General features: G+C 46.5%; 1 protein-coding gene across 6 annotated transcripts; it reads left to right on the forward strand.

The window, feature by feature from the left end:
* Positions 1-6: 6 nt before the first annotated feature.
* Positions 7-16869, forward strand: ITGB1BP1 (integrin subunit beta 1 binding protein 1). Of its 6 annotated transcripts, none has more exons than XM_019021437.4 (8): positions 7-141; positions 3413-3523; positions 4787-4893; positions 9275-9353; positions 11128-11264; positions 15311-15403; positions 15939-16088; positions 16632-16869. In XM_019021437.4, exons 3-8 carry the CDS (start codon positions 4822-4824, stop codon positions 16701-16703), a joined length of 603 nt encoding a protein of 200 aa, XP_018876982.1. In that variant the 5' UTR covers positions 7-141; positions 3413-3523; positions 4787-4821; the 3' UTR covers positions 16704-16869. The 6 variants fall into 6 exon arrangements, with proteins under 6 accessions (XP_018876982.1, XP_004028862.1, XP_004028860.1 ...); XM_019021436.4 differs by lacking the exon at positions 7-141 and adding an exon at positions 271-1031; XM_063696072.1 differs by lacking the exon at positions 7-141 and adding an exon at positions 851-1031 and having other exon boundaries at positions 3413-4695.
* The last annotated feature ends 309 nt before the right edge of the window (positions 16870-17178 follow it).

Consider the following 17178-nt stretch of genomic DNA (forward strand, 5'->3'; position numbering starts at 1 on the left):
CGGCCCGGCGGACGTGGGCAGGAGGGCTGGAAAAACCGGCGCTGGAGCGGGAACGGGAGTAGCTGCCTGGGCGCTGAAGGCCGCGGCACTCCCACGCGGACCCCGAAGTCCGCAACCCGGGGATGGGCCGGCGGCTGCGAGGTGAGCGCCCAGCCCTCGTCCCGCTTGGGGCCGAGCTCGCGGAGGCCTGACGGGAACACGGCCCCGAGAGCGGCGCGGACGGCCAGGAAGGATGGGTGGGGCCGCGGGGCGGGCGGAGGAGGGATGCCTGGGCTCGGGCTTGGTTCCGGGCGGGGCCGCGCTCCCGGGGCGCGGGTGGAGGAGCTTGGAACCGCAGATCGGGCGTGGGCTAGCGGACTGCAGCTTCCCGAGCCGCTGTCGCCCCGGAGGGGCGGCAAGGCGGGCGGCGCGGGCCGTTTCCTTGCCTCTTCCTCTGCCCCGCTTCGGCCGCCTCCCGCCTCTCAGGGTCGGGGTTGTCTGTCCCCTTCGCTGTCACATCCTCCGCACCCAGCGCTTGGAAGGTGCTCCATCACGGTGACAGACAGGTGCCAAGCAGGCTGGCGTCTGGGAGGAACTTCGGAGCCGGCTCTCCCTAGGCCCCTAGCTTGGCCGCATCCGTCCTTACTCTGGTGACTCTGGGCAGGTCACTGGCTCTTCGGGCGCTTTGGCATCCTCGTTTGAAAGGGGCTGTATCCTGCAGCCTTGCTGGTCGATGAGGGTGAGGGTGAGAGGGATCTGTGCACCTAGCACCGTGCATGGCACGTGGTAGGCGTTTGGTACATGGGAATTGCTGTTGGGGTGTCACCTCCCCAGAAAGTTCTCGGCTTCAATAAGCGCGTCCCCTGCCAGGCGCCCTGGCAATGCAGAGGAGTCACCGAGCTCCGCCTTTGACCAGCGTGCAGCTGGGAGAGTGAGATCAGAGACCACAGCAGATCGTGGCGCTGTGATCAGGGGGTACACTCAAGCTGTGGGTCCCTTACCCCAGCCTTGAGATCCCAGGAAGGCCTGCAGCCTGAAAGGGGCCTTGAAAGGTAAGAAGTAGCCAAGTGCCTGAAAGGTGAAGGGCGTCCCGGGAGCTGCAAAGCAGGGGCGCGTGGAGCATCGCGCTGAGAACCAGGAGCAGCTTTGCCTTGCTGAGATCAATGAACTGTGCCCAGGTTGTGGAGGATGGAAGTGGAAAGGTGATTAGGAGCTGGGTCCTGGAGGACCTGGCGTGTCGTGCTGAAGAACGTTGACTTTGGTCTCTGACTTTGGAGAACCAGTGAAAGATTTTCAGCAGGCTAGTGGCATTAGATTCATGTTTGAAAGAAATCATTTTAATCGTTTTGGCTGCAGTGTGGGGGTAGATTTAAAGTGTTAGGGAATCCAGTAGGACAAGGTCCCTTATCCACGAAATATCCTTGGGTTTGTGAATTCCTTAAATTCATGCCAAACTTTGTATGGATGTGCATTTTTATAGGGTGAGGATCCATCACAGTCATCAGATTCTAAAAAAATAGTGTCTGTGCCCATGATCTAGGATGACGGGGGCCCTGGTGGAGAGCTGGCTCAGAGAGCTCTTCAGGTGGGGTATACAGTGGGTCTTGGTGCCAGATTGGATGTGGGGCCTGAAGGACAGCAAGGAATTCATGATTTTCTGGCTTTCTCCAGCAATAATAGAGTCTCCTGACAGGGAGAGGAGAGGAGAGGAGCAGATCTGGAGGGGAGGATGATGGGTTCAGCTTGAGACATCTTTGCATTTGATGAGCCTGCGGAGCATCCAATCGCCAATCAGGATCATTGGCCTCATTTTGATGCATGAATATTTTTTTTTTTTTTTTTTTTTTGAGACGGAGTCTCGCTCTTTCGTGCAGGCTGGAGTGCAGTGGCGCGATGTCGGCTCACTGCAAGCTCCGCCTCCCGGGTTCACGCCATTCTCCTGCCTCAGGCTCCTGAGTAGCTGGGACTACAGGCGCCCGCCACCACGCACAGCCAATTTTTTGTATTTTTAGTAGAGACGGGGTTTCACCATGTTAGCCAGGATGGTCTCGATCTCCTGACCTCGTGATCCGCCCGACTCGGCCTCCCAAAGTGCTGGGATTACAGGCGTGAGCCACCCATGAATAATTTTGAGGCAAGAATGATTTGCTTGAGAACATGCATCAAAACTGCAGCAGATATCAAAGACTTTAATAAATGCTGCTTTTTCCTAAGCCGCTGGGTTGATGATGAAAAGAAAGCCTTAAGGAGTTGCTAAGGCATTGACTTGTCATGATTTTCATATCAAGGGATTTGAGGAGACACTTCAGGATTCCACTGAGAGTAGAATCACATTTTGTTTTTAAAATAAGTTTTGATTTAAAATTTAAATCATATTTAAAATTGTTACCTATATATAAATATGTATTTATATATACTTAAGTATCTGATGTTTAAATATGTTACACATCAACATTTTAACCCGTGAGCGCCATTAACATGGCACTTTATGCTGCCACGTTAACCTAGTTTCGTGCAGGCCTTGGAATAAGGCTCTCCTGCCATCTCTCACTGACAAGTGTCCTGTGCTGGTAAGGTTCCCCTTTGCAGCAATCACCCGCAGTCTTCTTCCAACACATCTCTCTCTTTTTACTCTTATCCTATGGAGTTAGTTCGCTACCTGGCAGCCAGGGTCATCGTTTAAAAAACAGAAGACGCCTGATTGTGTCGCTAAACTGCTTTTTAAAAGCCTCCATTCCAGAAGATCACAGCAGATAAGCAAAAAATAAATAAAAAGCCTTCAGAGTATTCCTCTTAAACTAAAGTCCACTGTTATCGCGGCCTGCCTGGACTTCTGTGGCACTTTGGGCCCATTGCTGTCCTCCTGCTCCCGGACAGCCTTGACTGTTCCCTCGGGCTCCTCTCCACCCGCAGGGCATTGCCTCCAGGCTATTTATGGCTGCCCTCACTTCTTTCAGAAAAAGAGCGACAGCATCTTTTTCTGAAATACCCACCCCTTCCTTCCATTAGTCTGTGTCTCCTCAACTTGTGTTAGTTTTCCTCATAGCAGTGGTTTCCTAATAATATGTTTTATGTGTGTTTTTCTTGTTGGTCTGTCTATTCTCACTAAGAACAGGCTCCCTGAGGTCAGGGGCTCTGTTTGGTTCACTGATGCTTCCCGGACACCTGGTAGGTGCTCACTGACTATCCAGGAATGAATGAATAAATCAGATTTTCCTGGTACCCCACAAATAAAGCAAAAATATAGAAATAAATTGGATGATGAGGCTGATTAAAAAGCTTGGGCTCAGGGGTCAGACTTGGGCAAGTGGCCTAACGTCGTCCCCTAGTAAGTGGACTTAGAGTGGGGTCTCCAAATACGGAGAATCTTTGGGTTGCAGCAGGAGCTTTCACTGACTGCTGCGTGAGTCGCTCGTTCTTTTTCCTTCATCAGGTGCGTAGTTTCTCTGAAAAGCATCACCCAGGTCAGAATGAAAGGAAACTCTCTGTGCAGACCGCTGTATGTGGGACCTTTGAAGACAGTCAAATAGTGTTCAATTCTATAGTAAGCAGATTTTCTTGTTCTCTCTGGAGAATACAGTTTTTGGTAAAAAATTGATCAGGTTATCTTATTCATAAATCGTCTTGAGAGGCAGGTCACAGTTCCCTCATCTGTAAAAGACAGATTACAGCCCACCTTCTGTGAGCCCCTTGAGGGAGAGCTTAGAGCCCTGCAGAGTGTGTGGCATATGGTATGCCCTTAAAAAGCATCAGTAGAGCAAATGGATATGTCACAAGGTTATCATGAGGCTATGACAGTAGAACTGTCCCGGGAGTTCTGTGAGCTGTGCAGCTTCATGTAGGTTAGTTAATTTGCCAAGTATAATATATGCTGTCCTATGCAACTAGCAAGGATGAATCTTACGTTTCCAAGGCATTTATTATTATTAATTTCAAAAAAAGAAATATGTAACACAGACTCTGGGAGGCAAGGTCATCTCCTTAACTACGCTTAGTAGAGAGGGGAGGTGAGGTGCTGGCACCTGGGAATGTCTTTGTGTCAGCTTTTACTTAAAGGTATTTCAAAACTTCAAGAAAAATGCACATTTCTGAGAGGTGTGTATATCTTAGCCCTACCAAGTACAGAATGTGAAGCTGAGAGGGTTACTGAATCTCAGTATCTCGACTGAAAAGCCAATGTGTCACAGTATATTTTGCTAAAATCTTGACTCAATTGAAGAGAAGTAAGGCCCTTAAAATTTTGAGAACTAGGTGACGTGTTTGATACTTTTGAGAAAAGTGCTTTTCACACCTCTAGGACAAGAAGGTTTCTGCCTTTTTTGCTTATTGGGTTAACTTTCTGTAATTTAATAGGAAAGAATGAAAAGGAATAGTATCCAAAGGAAAAGTTAATTGATGATTTTTATTTCTATTTTGCATAAAGTGATTTAATGTTGCATTTCCTGATGTAACTGTAACCAATATCAAAGTTGCTTTTCCTGGCTGGGCATGGTGGCTCACAGCTGTAATCCCAGCACTTTGGGAGGCCAAGGCGGGAGGATCGCCTGAGAGCAGGAGTTTGAGACCAGCCTGGCCAACATGGCAAGATCCTGTCTCTACAAAAAATGAAATTAGCTGGGTGTAGTGGCACATGCCTATAGTCCCAGCTACTCGGGGAGGCTGAGGTGTGAGGTCAAGACTGCAGAGCCATGTTTGTGCCACTGCACTCCAGCCTGGGTAAGAGCAAGACTCTGTCTCTTAAAAAAAAAAAAAAAAAAAAAAAAGTTGCTTTTCCCGATGTAACTGTTACCAATATTTGTTTTTTCAGGGGATCTTCTCTGGATCAAGCAATGGTGGTGAAAAATGTTTCGCAAGGGCAAAAAACGACACAGTAGTAGCAGTTCCCAAAGTAGCGAAATCAGTACTAAGAGCAAGGTAGGGAAATGGAATTTGGAACAGAATCATAAAGCAGGGAGAGTTTTGTTTCTTCTAGCTGATATTGTATGGAGGATACTGACCGTGGGCAGATCTCCTGATAATCTTCAAACTAGTGTGTTTTAACATTTACTTTTTGCACTAGAGATGCATTCTATGCTTGGCTTCATTTTGTCTGTTCTGGTAGGTTTTCTGAAATTCTGAAATCCATTAAACTAGATGGGACATGACCTATGAATGGTTTCGTTGAAATAAGCACTGATTTAAAAAATTTTTAAATGATAGAAATTGCAGGCATTAAGGGGCTGGGCCTCTTGAATTCTAGGGTTTGTGGTGTGCATAATTACTTTTACTTAAGGGTGAGATTGGCAGATAGCTGTATACCAGAGAGTTTTTGAATGCTGTTGGAAGGTAAGCGTGGATTTAATTCATGCAAAACAAACCGTTGAGGAGCTATTCAACTGGCAACTTCTGTCTCAAGTAATAAAGTGATTTCATTTTGACTGACAGATAATTTTTCAATATAAGAGTATAAAGATAGCTGCATTATATTTGTTCTAAGTTTTTGACACCAATTTTGTTGGTGTTTAGAAGAATGGCATTTTTATTTCTACCTCCTGGATAATGGCACGTGAACACTCATTCATTCACCGAGTATTTATTGAGCATGGCTGTGTGCCAAACTCTGTTTAAGGGGCATAAAGTAGAGTGGTTAGGGAGAGGGAAAAAATTCCTGGCCTCAGAGCTTCCATTTCAGTTGGGGGAGAAAATAATGAATAAATAAGTAAAATATAGAGTTTCAGAAGGTGGAAACTAACATGGGGGGAAGAAACTACAGGAATGGAGGGGGTGGGAGATTGGGAGAGGGGCAGTATTCAACAGTCTGGTAGAAAAGGTCTTATTTTCAGGCCGGGCACGGTGGCTCATGCCTGTAATCCCAGCACTTTGGGAGGCCAAGGCAGGCAGATCACCTGAGGTCAGGAGTTTGAGACCAACCTGGCCAACGTGGTGAAACCCCATCTCTGCTAAAAATACAAAAATTAGCCTGGTGTGGTGGCGCACACCTGTAGTTCCAGCTACTCGGGAGGCCGAGACAGGAGAGTTGCTTGAACCAGGAGGCGAAGGTTGCAGTGAGCTGAGGTCACGCCACTGGACTCCAGCCTGGGTGACAGAGCAAGATTCTGTCTCAAAAAAAAAAGAAAAGAAAAGGTCTTATTTAATTTATTTTTTTCTGCCCCTCCCCCCGAGAAAAGGCCTTGTTTTCTTGGTGGCATTTGAGCAGGGGCCTACAGGAGAAGTGGGGCCATGATAAGATCTGGAAGGATCACAGTTTAGGGAGAGGAGAGAGCAAAGGCCCATGGGAGGAGCGAGCCTGTGTGTTTGGGGGACAGCAGGGAGACCAGCGTGGCCTGGGCGAGGCAGGTGCAGGTGTTGTGAAGACCTGGGCTTTTACTCTGAGAGTAAAGTAGGGGGCACCTGGGGCCAGGGAGTGACAGAATATTATATAAGTTTTGTTGGGGGTCACTTTGGCCACTGTGAGCAGGGAAAGGGCAGGAGCAGAGAGACTGCCGGGGAGGATGTGGTAAGAACCTGAGAGATGATGGGGGCTTGGACGGGGTGTGAAGGAAGCGCTGAAACCTCAGGTTCTGCAGAGAGTTCGAGATGGGCACTCATGGGACCCATGGATCGATGATGATGGCTTGTGGAGTATGAGGAAAAGAGTCATCGAAGCTTAAACCCTTAACATACCAGGTGCTGTGGGAGGCAGGAAAAGTGATTCATTCCAGGTGTTTCTACCTGGATGCCAGATACCATTTGAGACATGATTGACACCCAGAGACAGTGAATAATTCAGAAAACGTGAAGGTGCGTGAGGTAATGACAGATACTGCTTGAGGGATTCAGAGACTGGGGAGATTGTAGGCCTAAAGTTGTGGAGGAAGTCGTATTAGTTGGAGTTCTCCAGAGAACCAGTAGGATGTGTTTATATCCTAGAGAGAGATTTTGAGGTATTTTCAAGGTTTATTTTGAAGAATTGGCTGATGTGACTGTGGGGGCTGCAAGTCCGCAATCTGCAGGGCGGGCTGAAGACCCCTGGGAGTGGGAGTGGGCGTGGCAGCTTGAGCCCAAAGGCAGCCTGGAGGCAGCTGGAGGCAGACTCTTCTCCTTGGGAGCCTGAGTCTTTTTCCTTTGAGGCCTTCACCTGCTTGGATGAGGCCCACCCACACGGTGGAGGGTCCTCTGCTGTACTCCATGTCTGCTGGTGTAGACGTTAATCTCATTTAAAGAAACACCTTCACGGCAATGTCTAGACTTGTATTTGACCAAGTATCTGGGTACTTAGCCCAGAGAAGTTGATATATAAAATTAACCATCACAGAAGTCTTCCCAAAAAAAAAGCAGGTAGTGAATGAGACCTTAAAATACACGGGCCAAATAGGCATAACTGAGGAGGGGGTTAGACATCCCAGGCACAGGCAGGAAGCTGGAGGCCGAGTCGGGTCAATGAGTGAGTGAGTGGGACGGGATGGGATGCCGTGACTCAACAGCCTTTTCATGATTTTCCACCCTTGCGAATGCTGTAATTTTAAAGCTGTGAGTTCACTCAGTCCCAGGACCGGGGTGAGGCACAGCACAGAAGGAGGCGTCTCGCAGGGTCGCACAAGGCCCCCTCAGGAGATGCCTCCCTAGACCTTTCATCCCGGGTGCCTGCCGGGCCTCCCATGTGCCACACGTGCCACGCTGTTAAATAACAGCCACATGTGAATGAGACAAAGACACACGACTGCCACTCAGTTTCCAGTCAGGGCAGGGTAAGCTGGCTTATCTCAGCTGAGCTGGTGGCCTTGTAACCAGAATCACAGAAACCTGACATTGTAGGAGTCCTGTGCAGCCTTAGAATGGGGAAACGAACCATGTTCTTGGAAGTTTTTGAACTCCTGGAGCTGCTCAACACAGAACCTCCCTACTGCCACTTCCTCAGCCTTAAGCATGGGGACCCTACAGGGGAATCTCATCTGTGTGGCCCAATGTCTTGTTTTATTTTTATTTTTGGAGACGGAGCCTCACTCTGTCGCCCAGGCTGGAGTGCAGTGGCGTGATCTCGGCTTACTGCAACCTCTGCCTGTGGGTTCAAGCGATTCTCCTGTCTCAGCCTGCCAAACAGCTGGGACTACAGGCATGTGCCACCAAGCCTGGCTAATTTTTGTATTGTTGTGTTTTTTGTGTGTGTGTGTGTTTTTGTTTGTTTGTTTTGAGATGGAGTTTCGCTCTTGTTGCCCAGGCTGGAGTGCAGTGGCGTGATCTTGGCTCACTGCAACCTCCACCTCCCGGGTTCAAGCTATTCTCCTGCCTCAGCCTCCTGAGTAGCTAGGATTATAAGTGCCCGCCACCATGCCCAGCTAATTTTTGTATTTTTGGTAGAGACGGGGTTTTACCGTGTTGGCCAGGCTGGTCTCGAACTCCTGACCTCAGGTGATCCACCCACGTCAGCCTCCCAAAGTGCTGGGATTACAGGCGTGAGCCACCACACTCAGCCATATTTTTTTTTTTAGTGGAGACGGGGTTTCACCATGTTGGCCAGGCTGGTTTCAAACTCCTGTCCTCAGGTGATCCACCCGCCTCAGCCTCCCAAAGTACTGGGATTACAGGTGTCAGCCACCGTGCCCGGCCAGAGACTATTAATTCTAAAGAAATTGGGAGTGTAGCTCTGAGGAACGAACTCCCTTTACATGTGATTCTATTTTGCTCAACAGTTTTGTTGTTTTTTTGGTGGCAGTTCACATGATAGTCTACTCTGTCCTGCCAGTTAGCCTCTGAATTCCTGCTGCAGGCCAGACACTAGTCAGAATAATTGCAGAAGCACTGGACCAGAGACCTGGAATTAGAGACCTAGGTTTGAGATTGGAGCCATTTACTAGATGTGACCTTGGATAAGTCACTAAACGTCTCAGTCTCCTTCCTCATTTAGTAAGCGGGGATCGTGGTCCTTGCCTGGCTTTCTGCACAGGGTTTGTTTTGGGTTCAGTGGAACTCATGTGAAAGCAAGGCAGAGATGTTCACAAGAATATTCATAGAAGGCATCTTGTAAGGAGGTGGCGGTAATGGCTTCGATTTAAATCGACTAAGAATATTGCCACCGCATTTATCCGATATTATGTCATGGGACAAACGAACAGTTGGGATTATGTGACTTTTTTTTTTGAAGTTTGTTACAGAATTTATCTTAAGAAAAATCTGCACTGTCGATATGCCTGAATAATTGACATGGTTTTGTATGTGTCAGCTCAATTCTAATAAATGATTTGAATGGGTTAGAGGACTTTAGAGAAGACAGGGCTGCTTCAGTGGAGGTTTTTTTACTTGTTTTTCTGTTTCTCAGTCTGTGGATTCTAGCCTTGGGGGTCTTTCACGATCCAGCACTGTGGCCAGCCTCGACACAGATTCCACCAAAAGCTCAGGTACATAAAAGGGTTGGATCATTGATTGTCTGCGCTTTTCATTGATGTTCATGTGGTTTTACTGGGGTAGCACAATGAGCTCTTCAGTATTTGTGGCTTTCTTCCTCTCCTTTGCCACTTTTGACAAGAGTTTAGAAGTGGACCAAGATTTGGCGGGACGTGGGCTGAGGGTGTGGTGTGATTGGGGGAAACCACATAGCCTTTGGAGATTGGCACAGACACATGGGCAAACTGGAGGTTTCAAAATAGTTTTTTAAGAAATGGGGTGGCAATAAATACATACACCTACTATGTACCCACAAAAATTAAAAATAAAATTGAAAGAAATGGGGTGGCAGAAGATGAATTCCATTGGACTTATGTTGTCTATGGGGAATAGGGCAAATATCTTGGTGATTAAAGGGCTAAGGAGCCTTTCATTTACTCCAAGGAACCCAGAGATTCACCAGCTCATGACCATCACCAACACAAGTAATTAAGGGGAGGATCTGTCCCAGACCCTTGTAGGTATTTGTGCAGCTGCCCGAAATTAGTAGATCTTAGAAACAGGCTGGGCGCGTTGGCTCACGCCTGTAATCCCAGCACTTCGGGGGTCCAAGGCAGGTGGATCACCTGAGGTCAGGAGTTTGAGACCAGCCTGGCCAACATGGTGAAACCCCATCTCTACTAAAAATACAAAAAATTAGCCGGGCGTGGTGGCGCATGCTTGTAATCCCAGCTACTCGGGAGGCTGAGGCAGGAGAATTGCTTGAACCCAGAGGCAGAGGTTGCAGTGAGCTGAGAATCGCGCCACTGCACTCCAACCTGGGCGACAGAATAAGACTCCATCTCAAAAAAAGAAAAAAAAAAAAGAAATCAAGGGGTGGTTTCTAACCTTAGCTCCCTAAGTAGCTGGTGGCTAACTGGAAATATATTCATTTTCCTGTCTGAATTCGTCTTTCTCCCTTCAGGAACCTGTCCTAGTGAATCTGTAACAGAGAATGTTGGAGCATTAGGTCCATTGTCTTTCCTGCCAGGTGCCTTTAAAATTATTAAAGTTGTGGGCATCTTTTTGTTACATAACCTAAAAGTAATCATATAGTATTTCCTTAATATGGTTGAGGTTATAAGTCGTTTGTAGGAGTTTTTGTGTTGGCTGGATGTTGTGGCACACACAGCTCTTCAACCGTTGCTGTTATGTTAAGAGAATTTCTGCCTGGCATCATTCCATCGACATTAAAAAGACAAACTATGTGGTCTTTCTGGTGGAATGATAGAGGAAGAGTAGGCTTCCTGAATGAGGAAAGCAAGCTAATATGGTAGGCCAGGCACAGTGGCTCATGCCTGTAATTCCAGCACTTTGGGAGGCCAAGATGGTAGGATCGCTTGAGCCCAGGAGTTCAAGACCAGCCTGGGCAACGTAGTGAGACCCTCTCTCTAAGGGGAAAAAAAATGGTGAAGAGGGAGAAAGAACCAAAAGTAAATACCATGTGTCATAAAGGTAATCATTATGTAGTAACCTTTTCTTTACTGTTTGTTTTGAAGGGAAGGTTAATATATTTATTCCTATTATTGAGACCTTTGTATACTATATTTAGTATACCATGAGTCACTGAGGAAAAGGTTAGTGAAATTTTAAGTTCTTCCCCATTACATAAAAATATTGTGCATTATAAAATTTGTAATTAGTGGTTATGTTCTAATGACAGTCTGGTTTTTATTTGGGAAGGGACTGAGGATACTCTGTAATGCAGATATTTCTTCTTAAGTCTTACCACTTTTCTTTCATCTTTAGGACAAAGCAACAATAATTCAGATACCTGCGCAGAATTTCGAATAAAATATGTTGGTGCCATTGAGAAACTGAAACTCTCCGAGGGAAAAGGCCTTGAAGGGCCATTAGACCTGATAAATTATATAGACGTTGCCCAGGTAAAAAAAAAATTCCGTAACTCTCTGGTTATGAGAGTCTGGGGAGCCAACTCATGGCTTTGGGGCAAAATGCTCACTCCTCGGGTCCTCTGGGTGCCGCTCCGCTTGCTCTCGACTGAAGTCCCCGCATCACCACCGCACATGTGCGTGAGCGCTGAGCTGCACGGGAACACAGGCGCTGTTCCTCCCTTCAAACACGGTACTTTTTTTTTGAGACGGAGTTTCGCTTTTGTTGCCCAGGCTGGAGTACAGTGGTGCAATCTCGGCTCACTGTAATCTCCGCCTCCCGGCTTCAAGCAATTGTCCTGCCTCAGCCTCTCGAGTAGCTGGGATTACAGGTGCCCGCCACCATGCCCGGCTAATTTTGTATTTTTAGTAGAGACAGGGTTTTTCCATGTTGGTCAGGCTGGTCTTGAACTCCCGACCTCAGATGATCTTCCCGCCTTGGCCTCGCAAAGTGCTGGGATTATAGGCGTGAGCCACTGTGGCCGGCCCACAGTACTTTTTAATACTTGTTTTTTTTTTTTTTTGAGATGGAGTCTCGGTCTGTCGCCCAGGCTGGAGTGCAGTGGTGCAATCTCGGCTCATTGCAACCTCTGCCTTCCGGGTTTAAGCGATTCTCCTGCCTCAGCTTCCTGAGTAGCTGGGACTACAGGCGCATGCTGCCACGGCCCGGATAATTTTTTGTATTTTAGTAGAGATGGGGTTTCACTGTGTTGCCCAGGCTGGTTGTGAACTTCTGACCTCACCTGATCCACCTGCCTCGGCCTCCCAAAGCGCTGGGATTACAGGCCTGAGCCATTGTGCCCGGCCTATTAATACTTTTTTATGGGGCTCATCAATCCTATTTAAATGAGGAGCTGATTGCAGTGACTGGTTATATTCCATAGATTCTTCTTTTAAAATAATCTGGCAAAACCTTACCGTACCACCATCAGACCAGTTCTGTCTCTCAATAATCTAATTCATAATGATGTCGACCTAACATATCTGTTTATTCATGCAAGGTTTCCAACAAGAATTGAGATGAGGTGGGTTTCAAAAAGATAAAATCAAGAAGATAAAAAATAATCATCATGAAGGAAAATTAAGAATGAAAATTAAATCAAAAGTATAAGATATATAAGCATGAAATGTTATAAAATCTGTACCCTTGCCAATGGTGGAAGTACATGAGCCAAAACAGTGAATTCGGTAATGAGAGAAAAAAAAGAAAGTAAATTGCTTCTGGAGTTTCTAGAAAATGAAATTACATTTTTATGTGCGCATTAAAAGAGGGATATTAACTGCAATACCAAGATTCCTTAACTTCAGAGAGTGTTAAGAATGTGTACTCTCTTAAATCACGGAGAATGAGAATATGAAATACAGCGTGGCAGGGCGTGGTGGCTCACGTCTGTAATCCCAGCATTTTGGGGGAGGCAGAGTAGGGGGATCACCTGAACCCAGGAGTTCAAAGCCAGCCTGGGCAACACAGTGAAACCTCGTTTCTACATAAAAAAATTTTAATTGCTGAGTACAGTGGCTCATGCCTGTAATCCCAGCACTTTGGAAGGTCATGGGGGGGCAGATCACTTGAGGCCAAGAGTTCAAGACCAGCCTGGCCAATATGGCAAAACCCTGTCTCTACTAAAAATACAAAAATTAGCTGGGTGTGGTGGTGCACGCCTATAATCCCAGCTACTCAGGAGGCTGAGGTTGAACTGCTTGCTTAAACTCAGGAGGCAGAGGCTGCAGTGAGCCAAGATTGTGCCACTGCACTCCAGCCCTGGGTGACACAGTGAGACTGTCTCAAACAAAACAAAACACCAGCCTGGGCAAGACCCCCATCTCTACAAAACATTTAAAAAAATCAGCTGAGTGTGGTGTTATGCACTGGTAGTCCCAGATACTCAGAAGGCCAAGGCAGGGGGATTCCTTGAGCCCAGGAGGTCAAAGTTGCAGTGAGCCATCATTGTACCACTGCACTCCAGCGTGGGTGACAGAACAGTAAGACTGTCTCAAAAAAAACCTGAAATGAAGTTTCATATCTTTATGAAAGTAAAGGAAGATACTTCTGTCTGAAAGACATCAGTGAATCTAAATTGCCATTTAAGAGAGAACTCGGGCTGGATGCGGTGGCTCAGGCCTATAATTCCAGCACTTTGGGAGGCCGAGGTGGGTGGATCATGAGGTCAGGAGATCGAGACCATCCTGGCTAACACGGTGAAACTCCATCTCTACTAAAAATACAAAAAAATTAGTTGGGTGTGGTGGCGCGTGCCTGTAATCCCAGCTACTCGGGAGACTGAGGCAGGAGAATCGCTTGAACCCAGGAGGTGGAGGTTGCAGCGAGCCGAGATCGCGCCATTGCACTCCAGCCTGGGCAACAAGAGCAGAACTCCGTCTCAAAAAAAAAAAAAAAAAAAGGAACTCACGGTAGTTTGGACAAGTATAATTACTTTCCAGCATTTAGTTGGGAATATAAAGTCATTCCAACAAACTACATTAAGTCCTCATGTAACCTCGTTGATTGGTTCTTGGAAAACCACCTAGATTAGTTCCTCCAAGTAACTCGTTTTTCAAGGTCATTTTGTTACAATGTTTTATGATGTTGATGAGAAAAAAAATGGTTTTGTTATATGCATGATTTCGCTTAAAGTTGTAGTTTCCAAGAACGAGCCGCAACGTTCAGTGTGGTCTTAACCGTAAAAGCTACAACCAGTCTAAGTGTCGTACTGAAAGATTAATAATTCTTCCCCTCAAAAATACACTAGCATTATTTTCATTCCTAAAAGGACTACTAAATTTCTCATATCACCGTAGAATTTTTGCTTGCTAAAATTCCAGTATTGACAATAGCTTGACTGTTATCCCATACTGTGGTTCTTGGAATTGCTTTAAACCCACTGTGGGAAGCGATTATCAAGAGGGTACTGTAACATTGTGAGGACCCAAGAAGTAAGGTATTGGGATGCAGCTTATTTACTGTAATGTCTTTAATGTGGGCGAGTGCTTCCACAAAACCACTGACAGTACAGAACATCCATAGGTTGCCAACAGCGTCTTACGTTAGGGAAGATGAAGTAGGTGGTATTCTGGTCTGGGAGCCGAGACCGGATCGTCCGCCAGGGAAGCTGTCAGGGATTATCTGTGGTTCCTGAGTAGCTGAAAACCCCAATTCATGTTTTTGTGAGTGGAGTAACTGCTCATCAGCAGCACTTGCCAGCCCGAAGCCCTGAGGCGTGGCATCACTAGACACGCCTTCCCATCTGGGCTGGATATGTGGGCTCTGCTTCCTGATCATCCCACATGCTAACACTGGTCTATGCTGTGGAAATGAAGATTTTCATTTTTCTAATGTAGGTATTTTAACATCAGCAGGTTTTGTGAGAAGCAGCTCAGTGTGTAATTAGGATTAACTCCAAGACAAACAATATGCATGAAAGGGATGGATGTGAATTTTGCTCAGAGTTGTGGGCTGTAAAAATGCGGCTGGGCACAGTGGCTCATGCCTGTAATGCCAGCACTTTGGGAGGCCAACTTGGAAGAGTTACCTGAGGCCAAGAAGAGTTCAAGACCAGCCTAAGGCAACATAGTGAGATCCCATCTCGATTTAAAAATAAATAAATTGGCCCACATGGTGGCTCATGCCTATAATCCCTGCCCTTTGGGAGGCTGTGGTGGGTGGATCACTTAAGGTCAGGAGTTCAAGACCAGCCTGGCCAACATGGTGAAACCCCATCTGTACTAAAAATACGAAAATTAGCCGGATGTGCTCACTTGAACCAAGGAGGCAGAGGTTGCAATGAGCTGAGATCATGCCACTGCACTATAGCCTGGGTGGCAGAGTGAGACTCTGTCTCAAAAATAAAAATAACCTTTTTGTAAATGGGGGGAAATGTTTCTTCTGCCTCTGTGGAGAGAGACTCTTGCCTGGCTAATGTGTACCCCACATTCTTTAAAGGGTTTGGGCTTGCGATGGCCAGATACTCAAAGTGACTAGTCAGACTTAAGACTATTATGTAATTTTAATCTTTATCATGGAATTTATTTTTACTTTAAAGCAAGATGGAAAGTTGCCTTTTGTTCCTCCGGAGGAAGAATTTATTATGGGAGTTTCCAAGTATGGCATAAAAGTATCAACATCAGATCAATATGTAAGTAATATAATTTATTAAGAAAACTATGTTTTAGATAACAGGGAATTCAGGCCATTAAGAGCCCCCTTATAATTAGGGCCACTCCTGTTTGCAGAGTGATTGGTTTGTAAACATTCTTGGCAGTTGGTCTTAAACATGACCAATTTCTTAAGGTGAATAGGGGCTTCCTTCTCTCTCCTGTGTTGGAAGGGCCCATGCAACCTGCCCCCCCCAACCCCCAAACACACAGATGGCTCCGAATGCATTTTCAGCTAAGGGCCCCTCATCAATTAAGAGCAGCTGTCAGCTTGGACGGTGGGCACAGACACTGGGATAGTCAGTTTAGGTCACTGCACTCCTGGCTTGCTGGGATTTAAGTAAGAAGGCGTGATCCTGAAGGCATTGCCCGAGACTGAGCATACAGGACATCCCTTGGGGTGAGAAACCTATGGATATGCTGTTTCAAGCCTCACTCTGCCTGGGGGGGTGTGTCATCAGGACTGACAAACATTTGAGAGTCCTGATCTCTCGGAATCTTTCCTGACTTCTGCAGGATGTTTTGCACAGGCATGCTCTCTACTTAATAATCCGGATGGTGTGTTACGATGATGGTCTGGGGGCGGGAAGAAGCTTACTGGCTCTGAAGACCACAGATGCAAGCAATGAAGAATACAGCCTGTGGGTTTATCAGTGCAACAGCCTGGTGAGACTTCCTTACTTTGGTTAGCTGCTTACCCATCAAGTCGCAACACCCAGGGACTACTGTTTTTAAAGGCTGAAGAAATACAATCCATTATATATGGAATATCTTGGCCTGGGGATAGTGAATGAATATTAGGCCGGAGGTCAGCCGGCTGGCAAGACAGTGCAGGTTTGTGAAATATTTGTTAGGGCCAGTGGCAGCACTCACTTGTGCCTGGATTTAAAAGGTAAACAAAGCAGCTGAGGAAAAATGTATCCGCCAGGGGCCGAAGGCTTCTTCCATTTCCAAACGTTGTTGCCCTTCTAGACTGCGTGATCAGCCTTTTCAGGCTGCAGTCGCTGTTTGCTTTCCTCTGAAGGAGGGCAGAAAGGGCCCACGTGCAGGGAAGCTCATAGTATGGGTTTCACTGACCCAGGCAGGCATATGTGGTAGGCTTGCTTAGGAGAGGTCTTAAGAGGGTCAGGTGTGTGCCTCTGCTAGCCAAATTAAGTTCACGAAGAGATAGATGAATGTTGCTCTTACTCTATCTTTCATGTAATGTAGGAACAAGCACAAGCCATTTGCAAGGTTTTATCCACCGCTTTTGACTCTGTATTAACATCTGAGAAACCCTGAATCCTGCAATCAAGTGGAAGTCAACTTCATCTGAAAGTTCAGCTGTTTTCAAACTGCAATGCTGAAATGTTATGCAAATAATGAAGTGATCCCTTGCTCTAGATTTTCTGAAGAAAATGGATTGTGTAAAATGCTGATCATTTGTTTATTAAAATGTGTCCTATTACACAGTGAGTTAACTCTCAATGAAGTCATCTACTTTCTGGGCTAAAAAACTTCATTTGTCTTTTTCAACTTCTAATAAGCTTAACCTAAGTGTCACAGAAGCCTAGGTGTCACAGAGGTCCACTCAGTGACAAACACACACTGAAGGCCTGAGGAAGACTAGGTGTCACAGACGTCCACTCAGTGACAAACACACACTGAAGGCCTGAGGAAGACTAGGTGTCACAGACGTCCACTCAGTGACAAACACACACTGAAGGCCTCAGGAAGACTAGATGTCACAGACGTCCACTCAGTGACAAACACACAC

The sequence above is a fragment of the Gorilla gorilla genome, chromosome 12 (assembly GCF_029281585.2).
Source record: "Gorilla gorilla gorilla isolate KB3781 chromosome 12, NHGRI_mGorGor1-v2.1_pri, whole genome shotgun sequence".
NCBI lineage: Eukaryota > Metazoa > Chordata > Mammalia > Primates > Hominidae > Gorilla > Gorilla gorilla.

What these genes read in the sequence shown, in the direction of transcription:
- ITGB1BP1 (XM_019021437.4), top strand. Translation starts at nt 4,822, where the DNA reads ATGTTTCGCAAGGGCAAAAAACGACACAGTAGTAGCAGTTCCCAAAGT. An exon ending in AGATTCCACCAAAAGCTCAG is followed by an intron (nt 9,354 to 11,127) that starts GTACATAAAAGG and finishes TTTCATCTTTAG; the next exon opens with GACAAAGCAACAATAATTCA. An exon ending in TATCAACATCAGATCAATAT is followed by an intron (nt 15,404 to 15,938) that starts GTAAGTAATATA and finishes TGACTTCTGCAG; the next exon opens with GATGTTTTGCACAGGCATGC.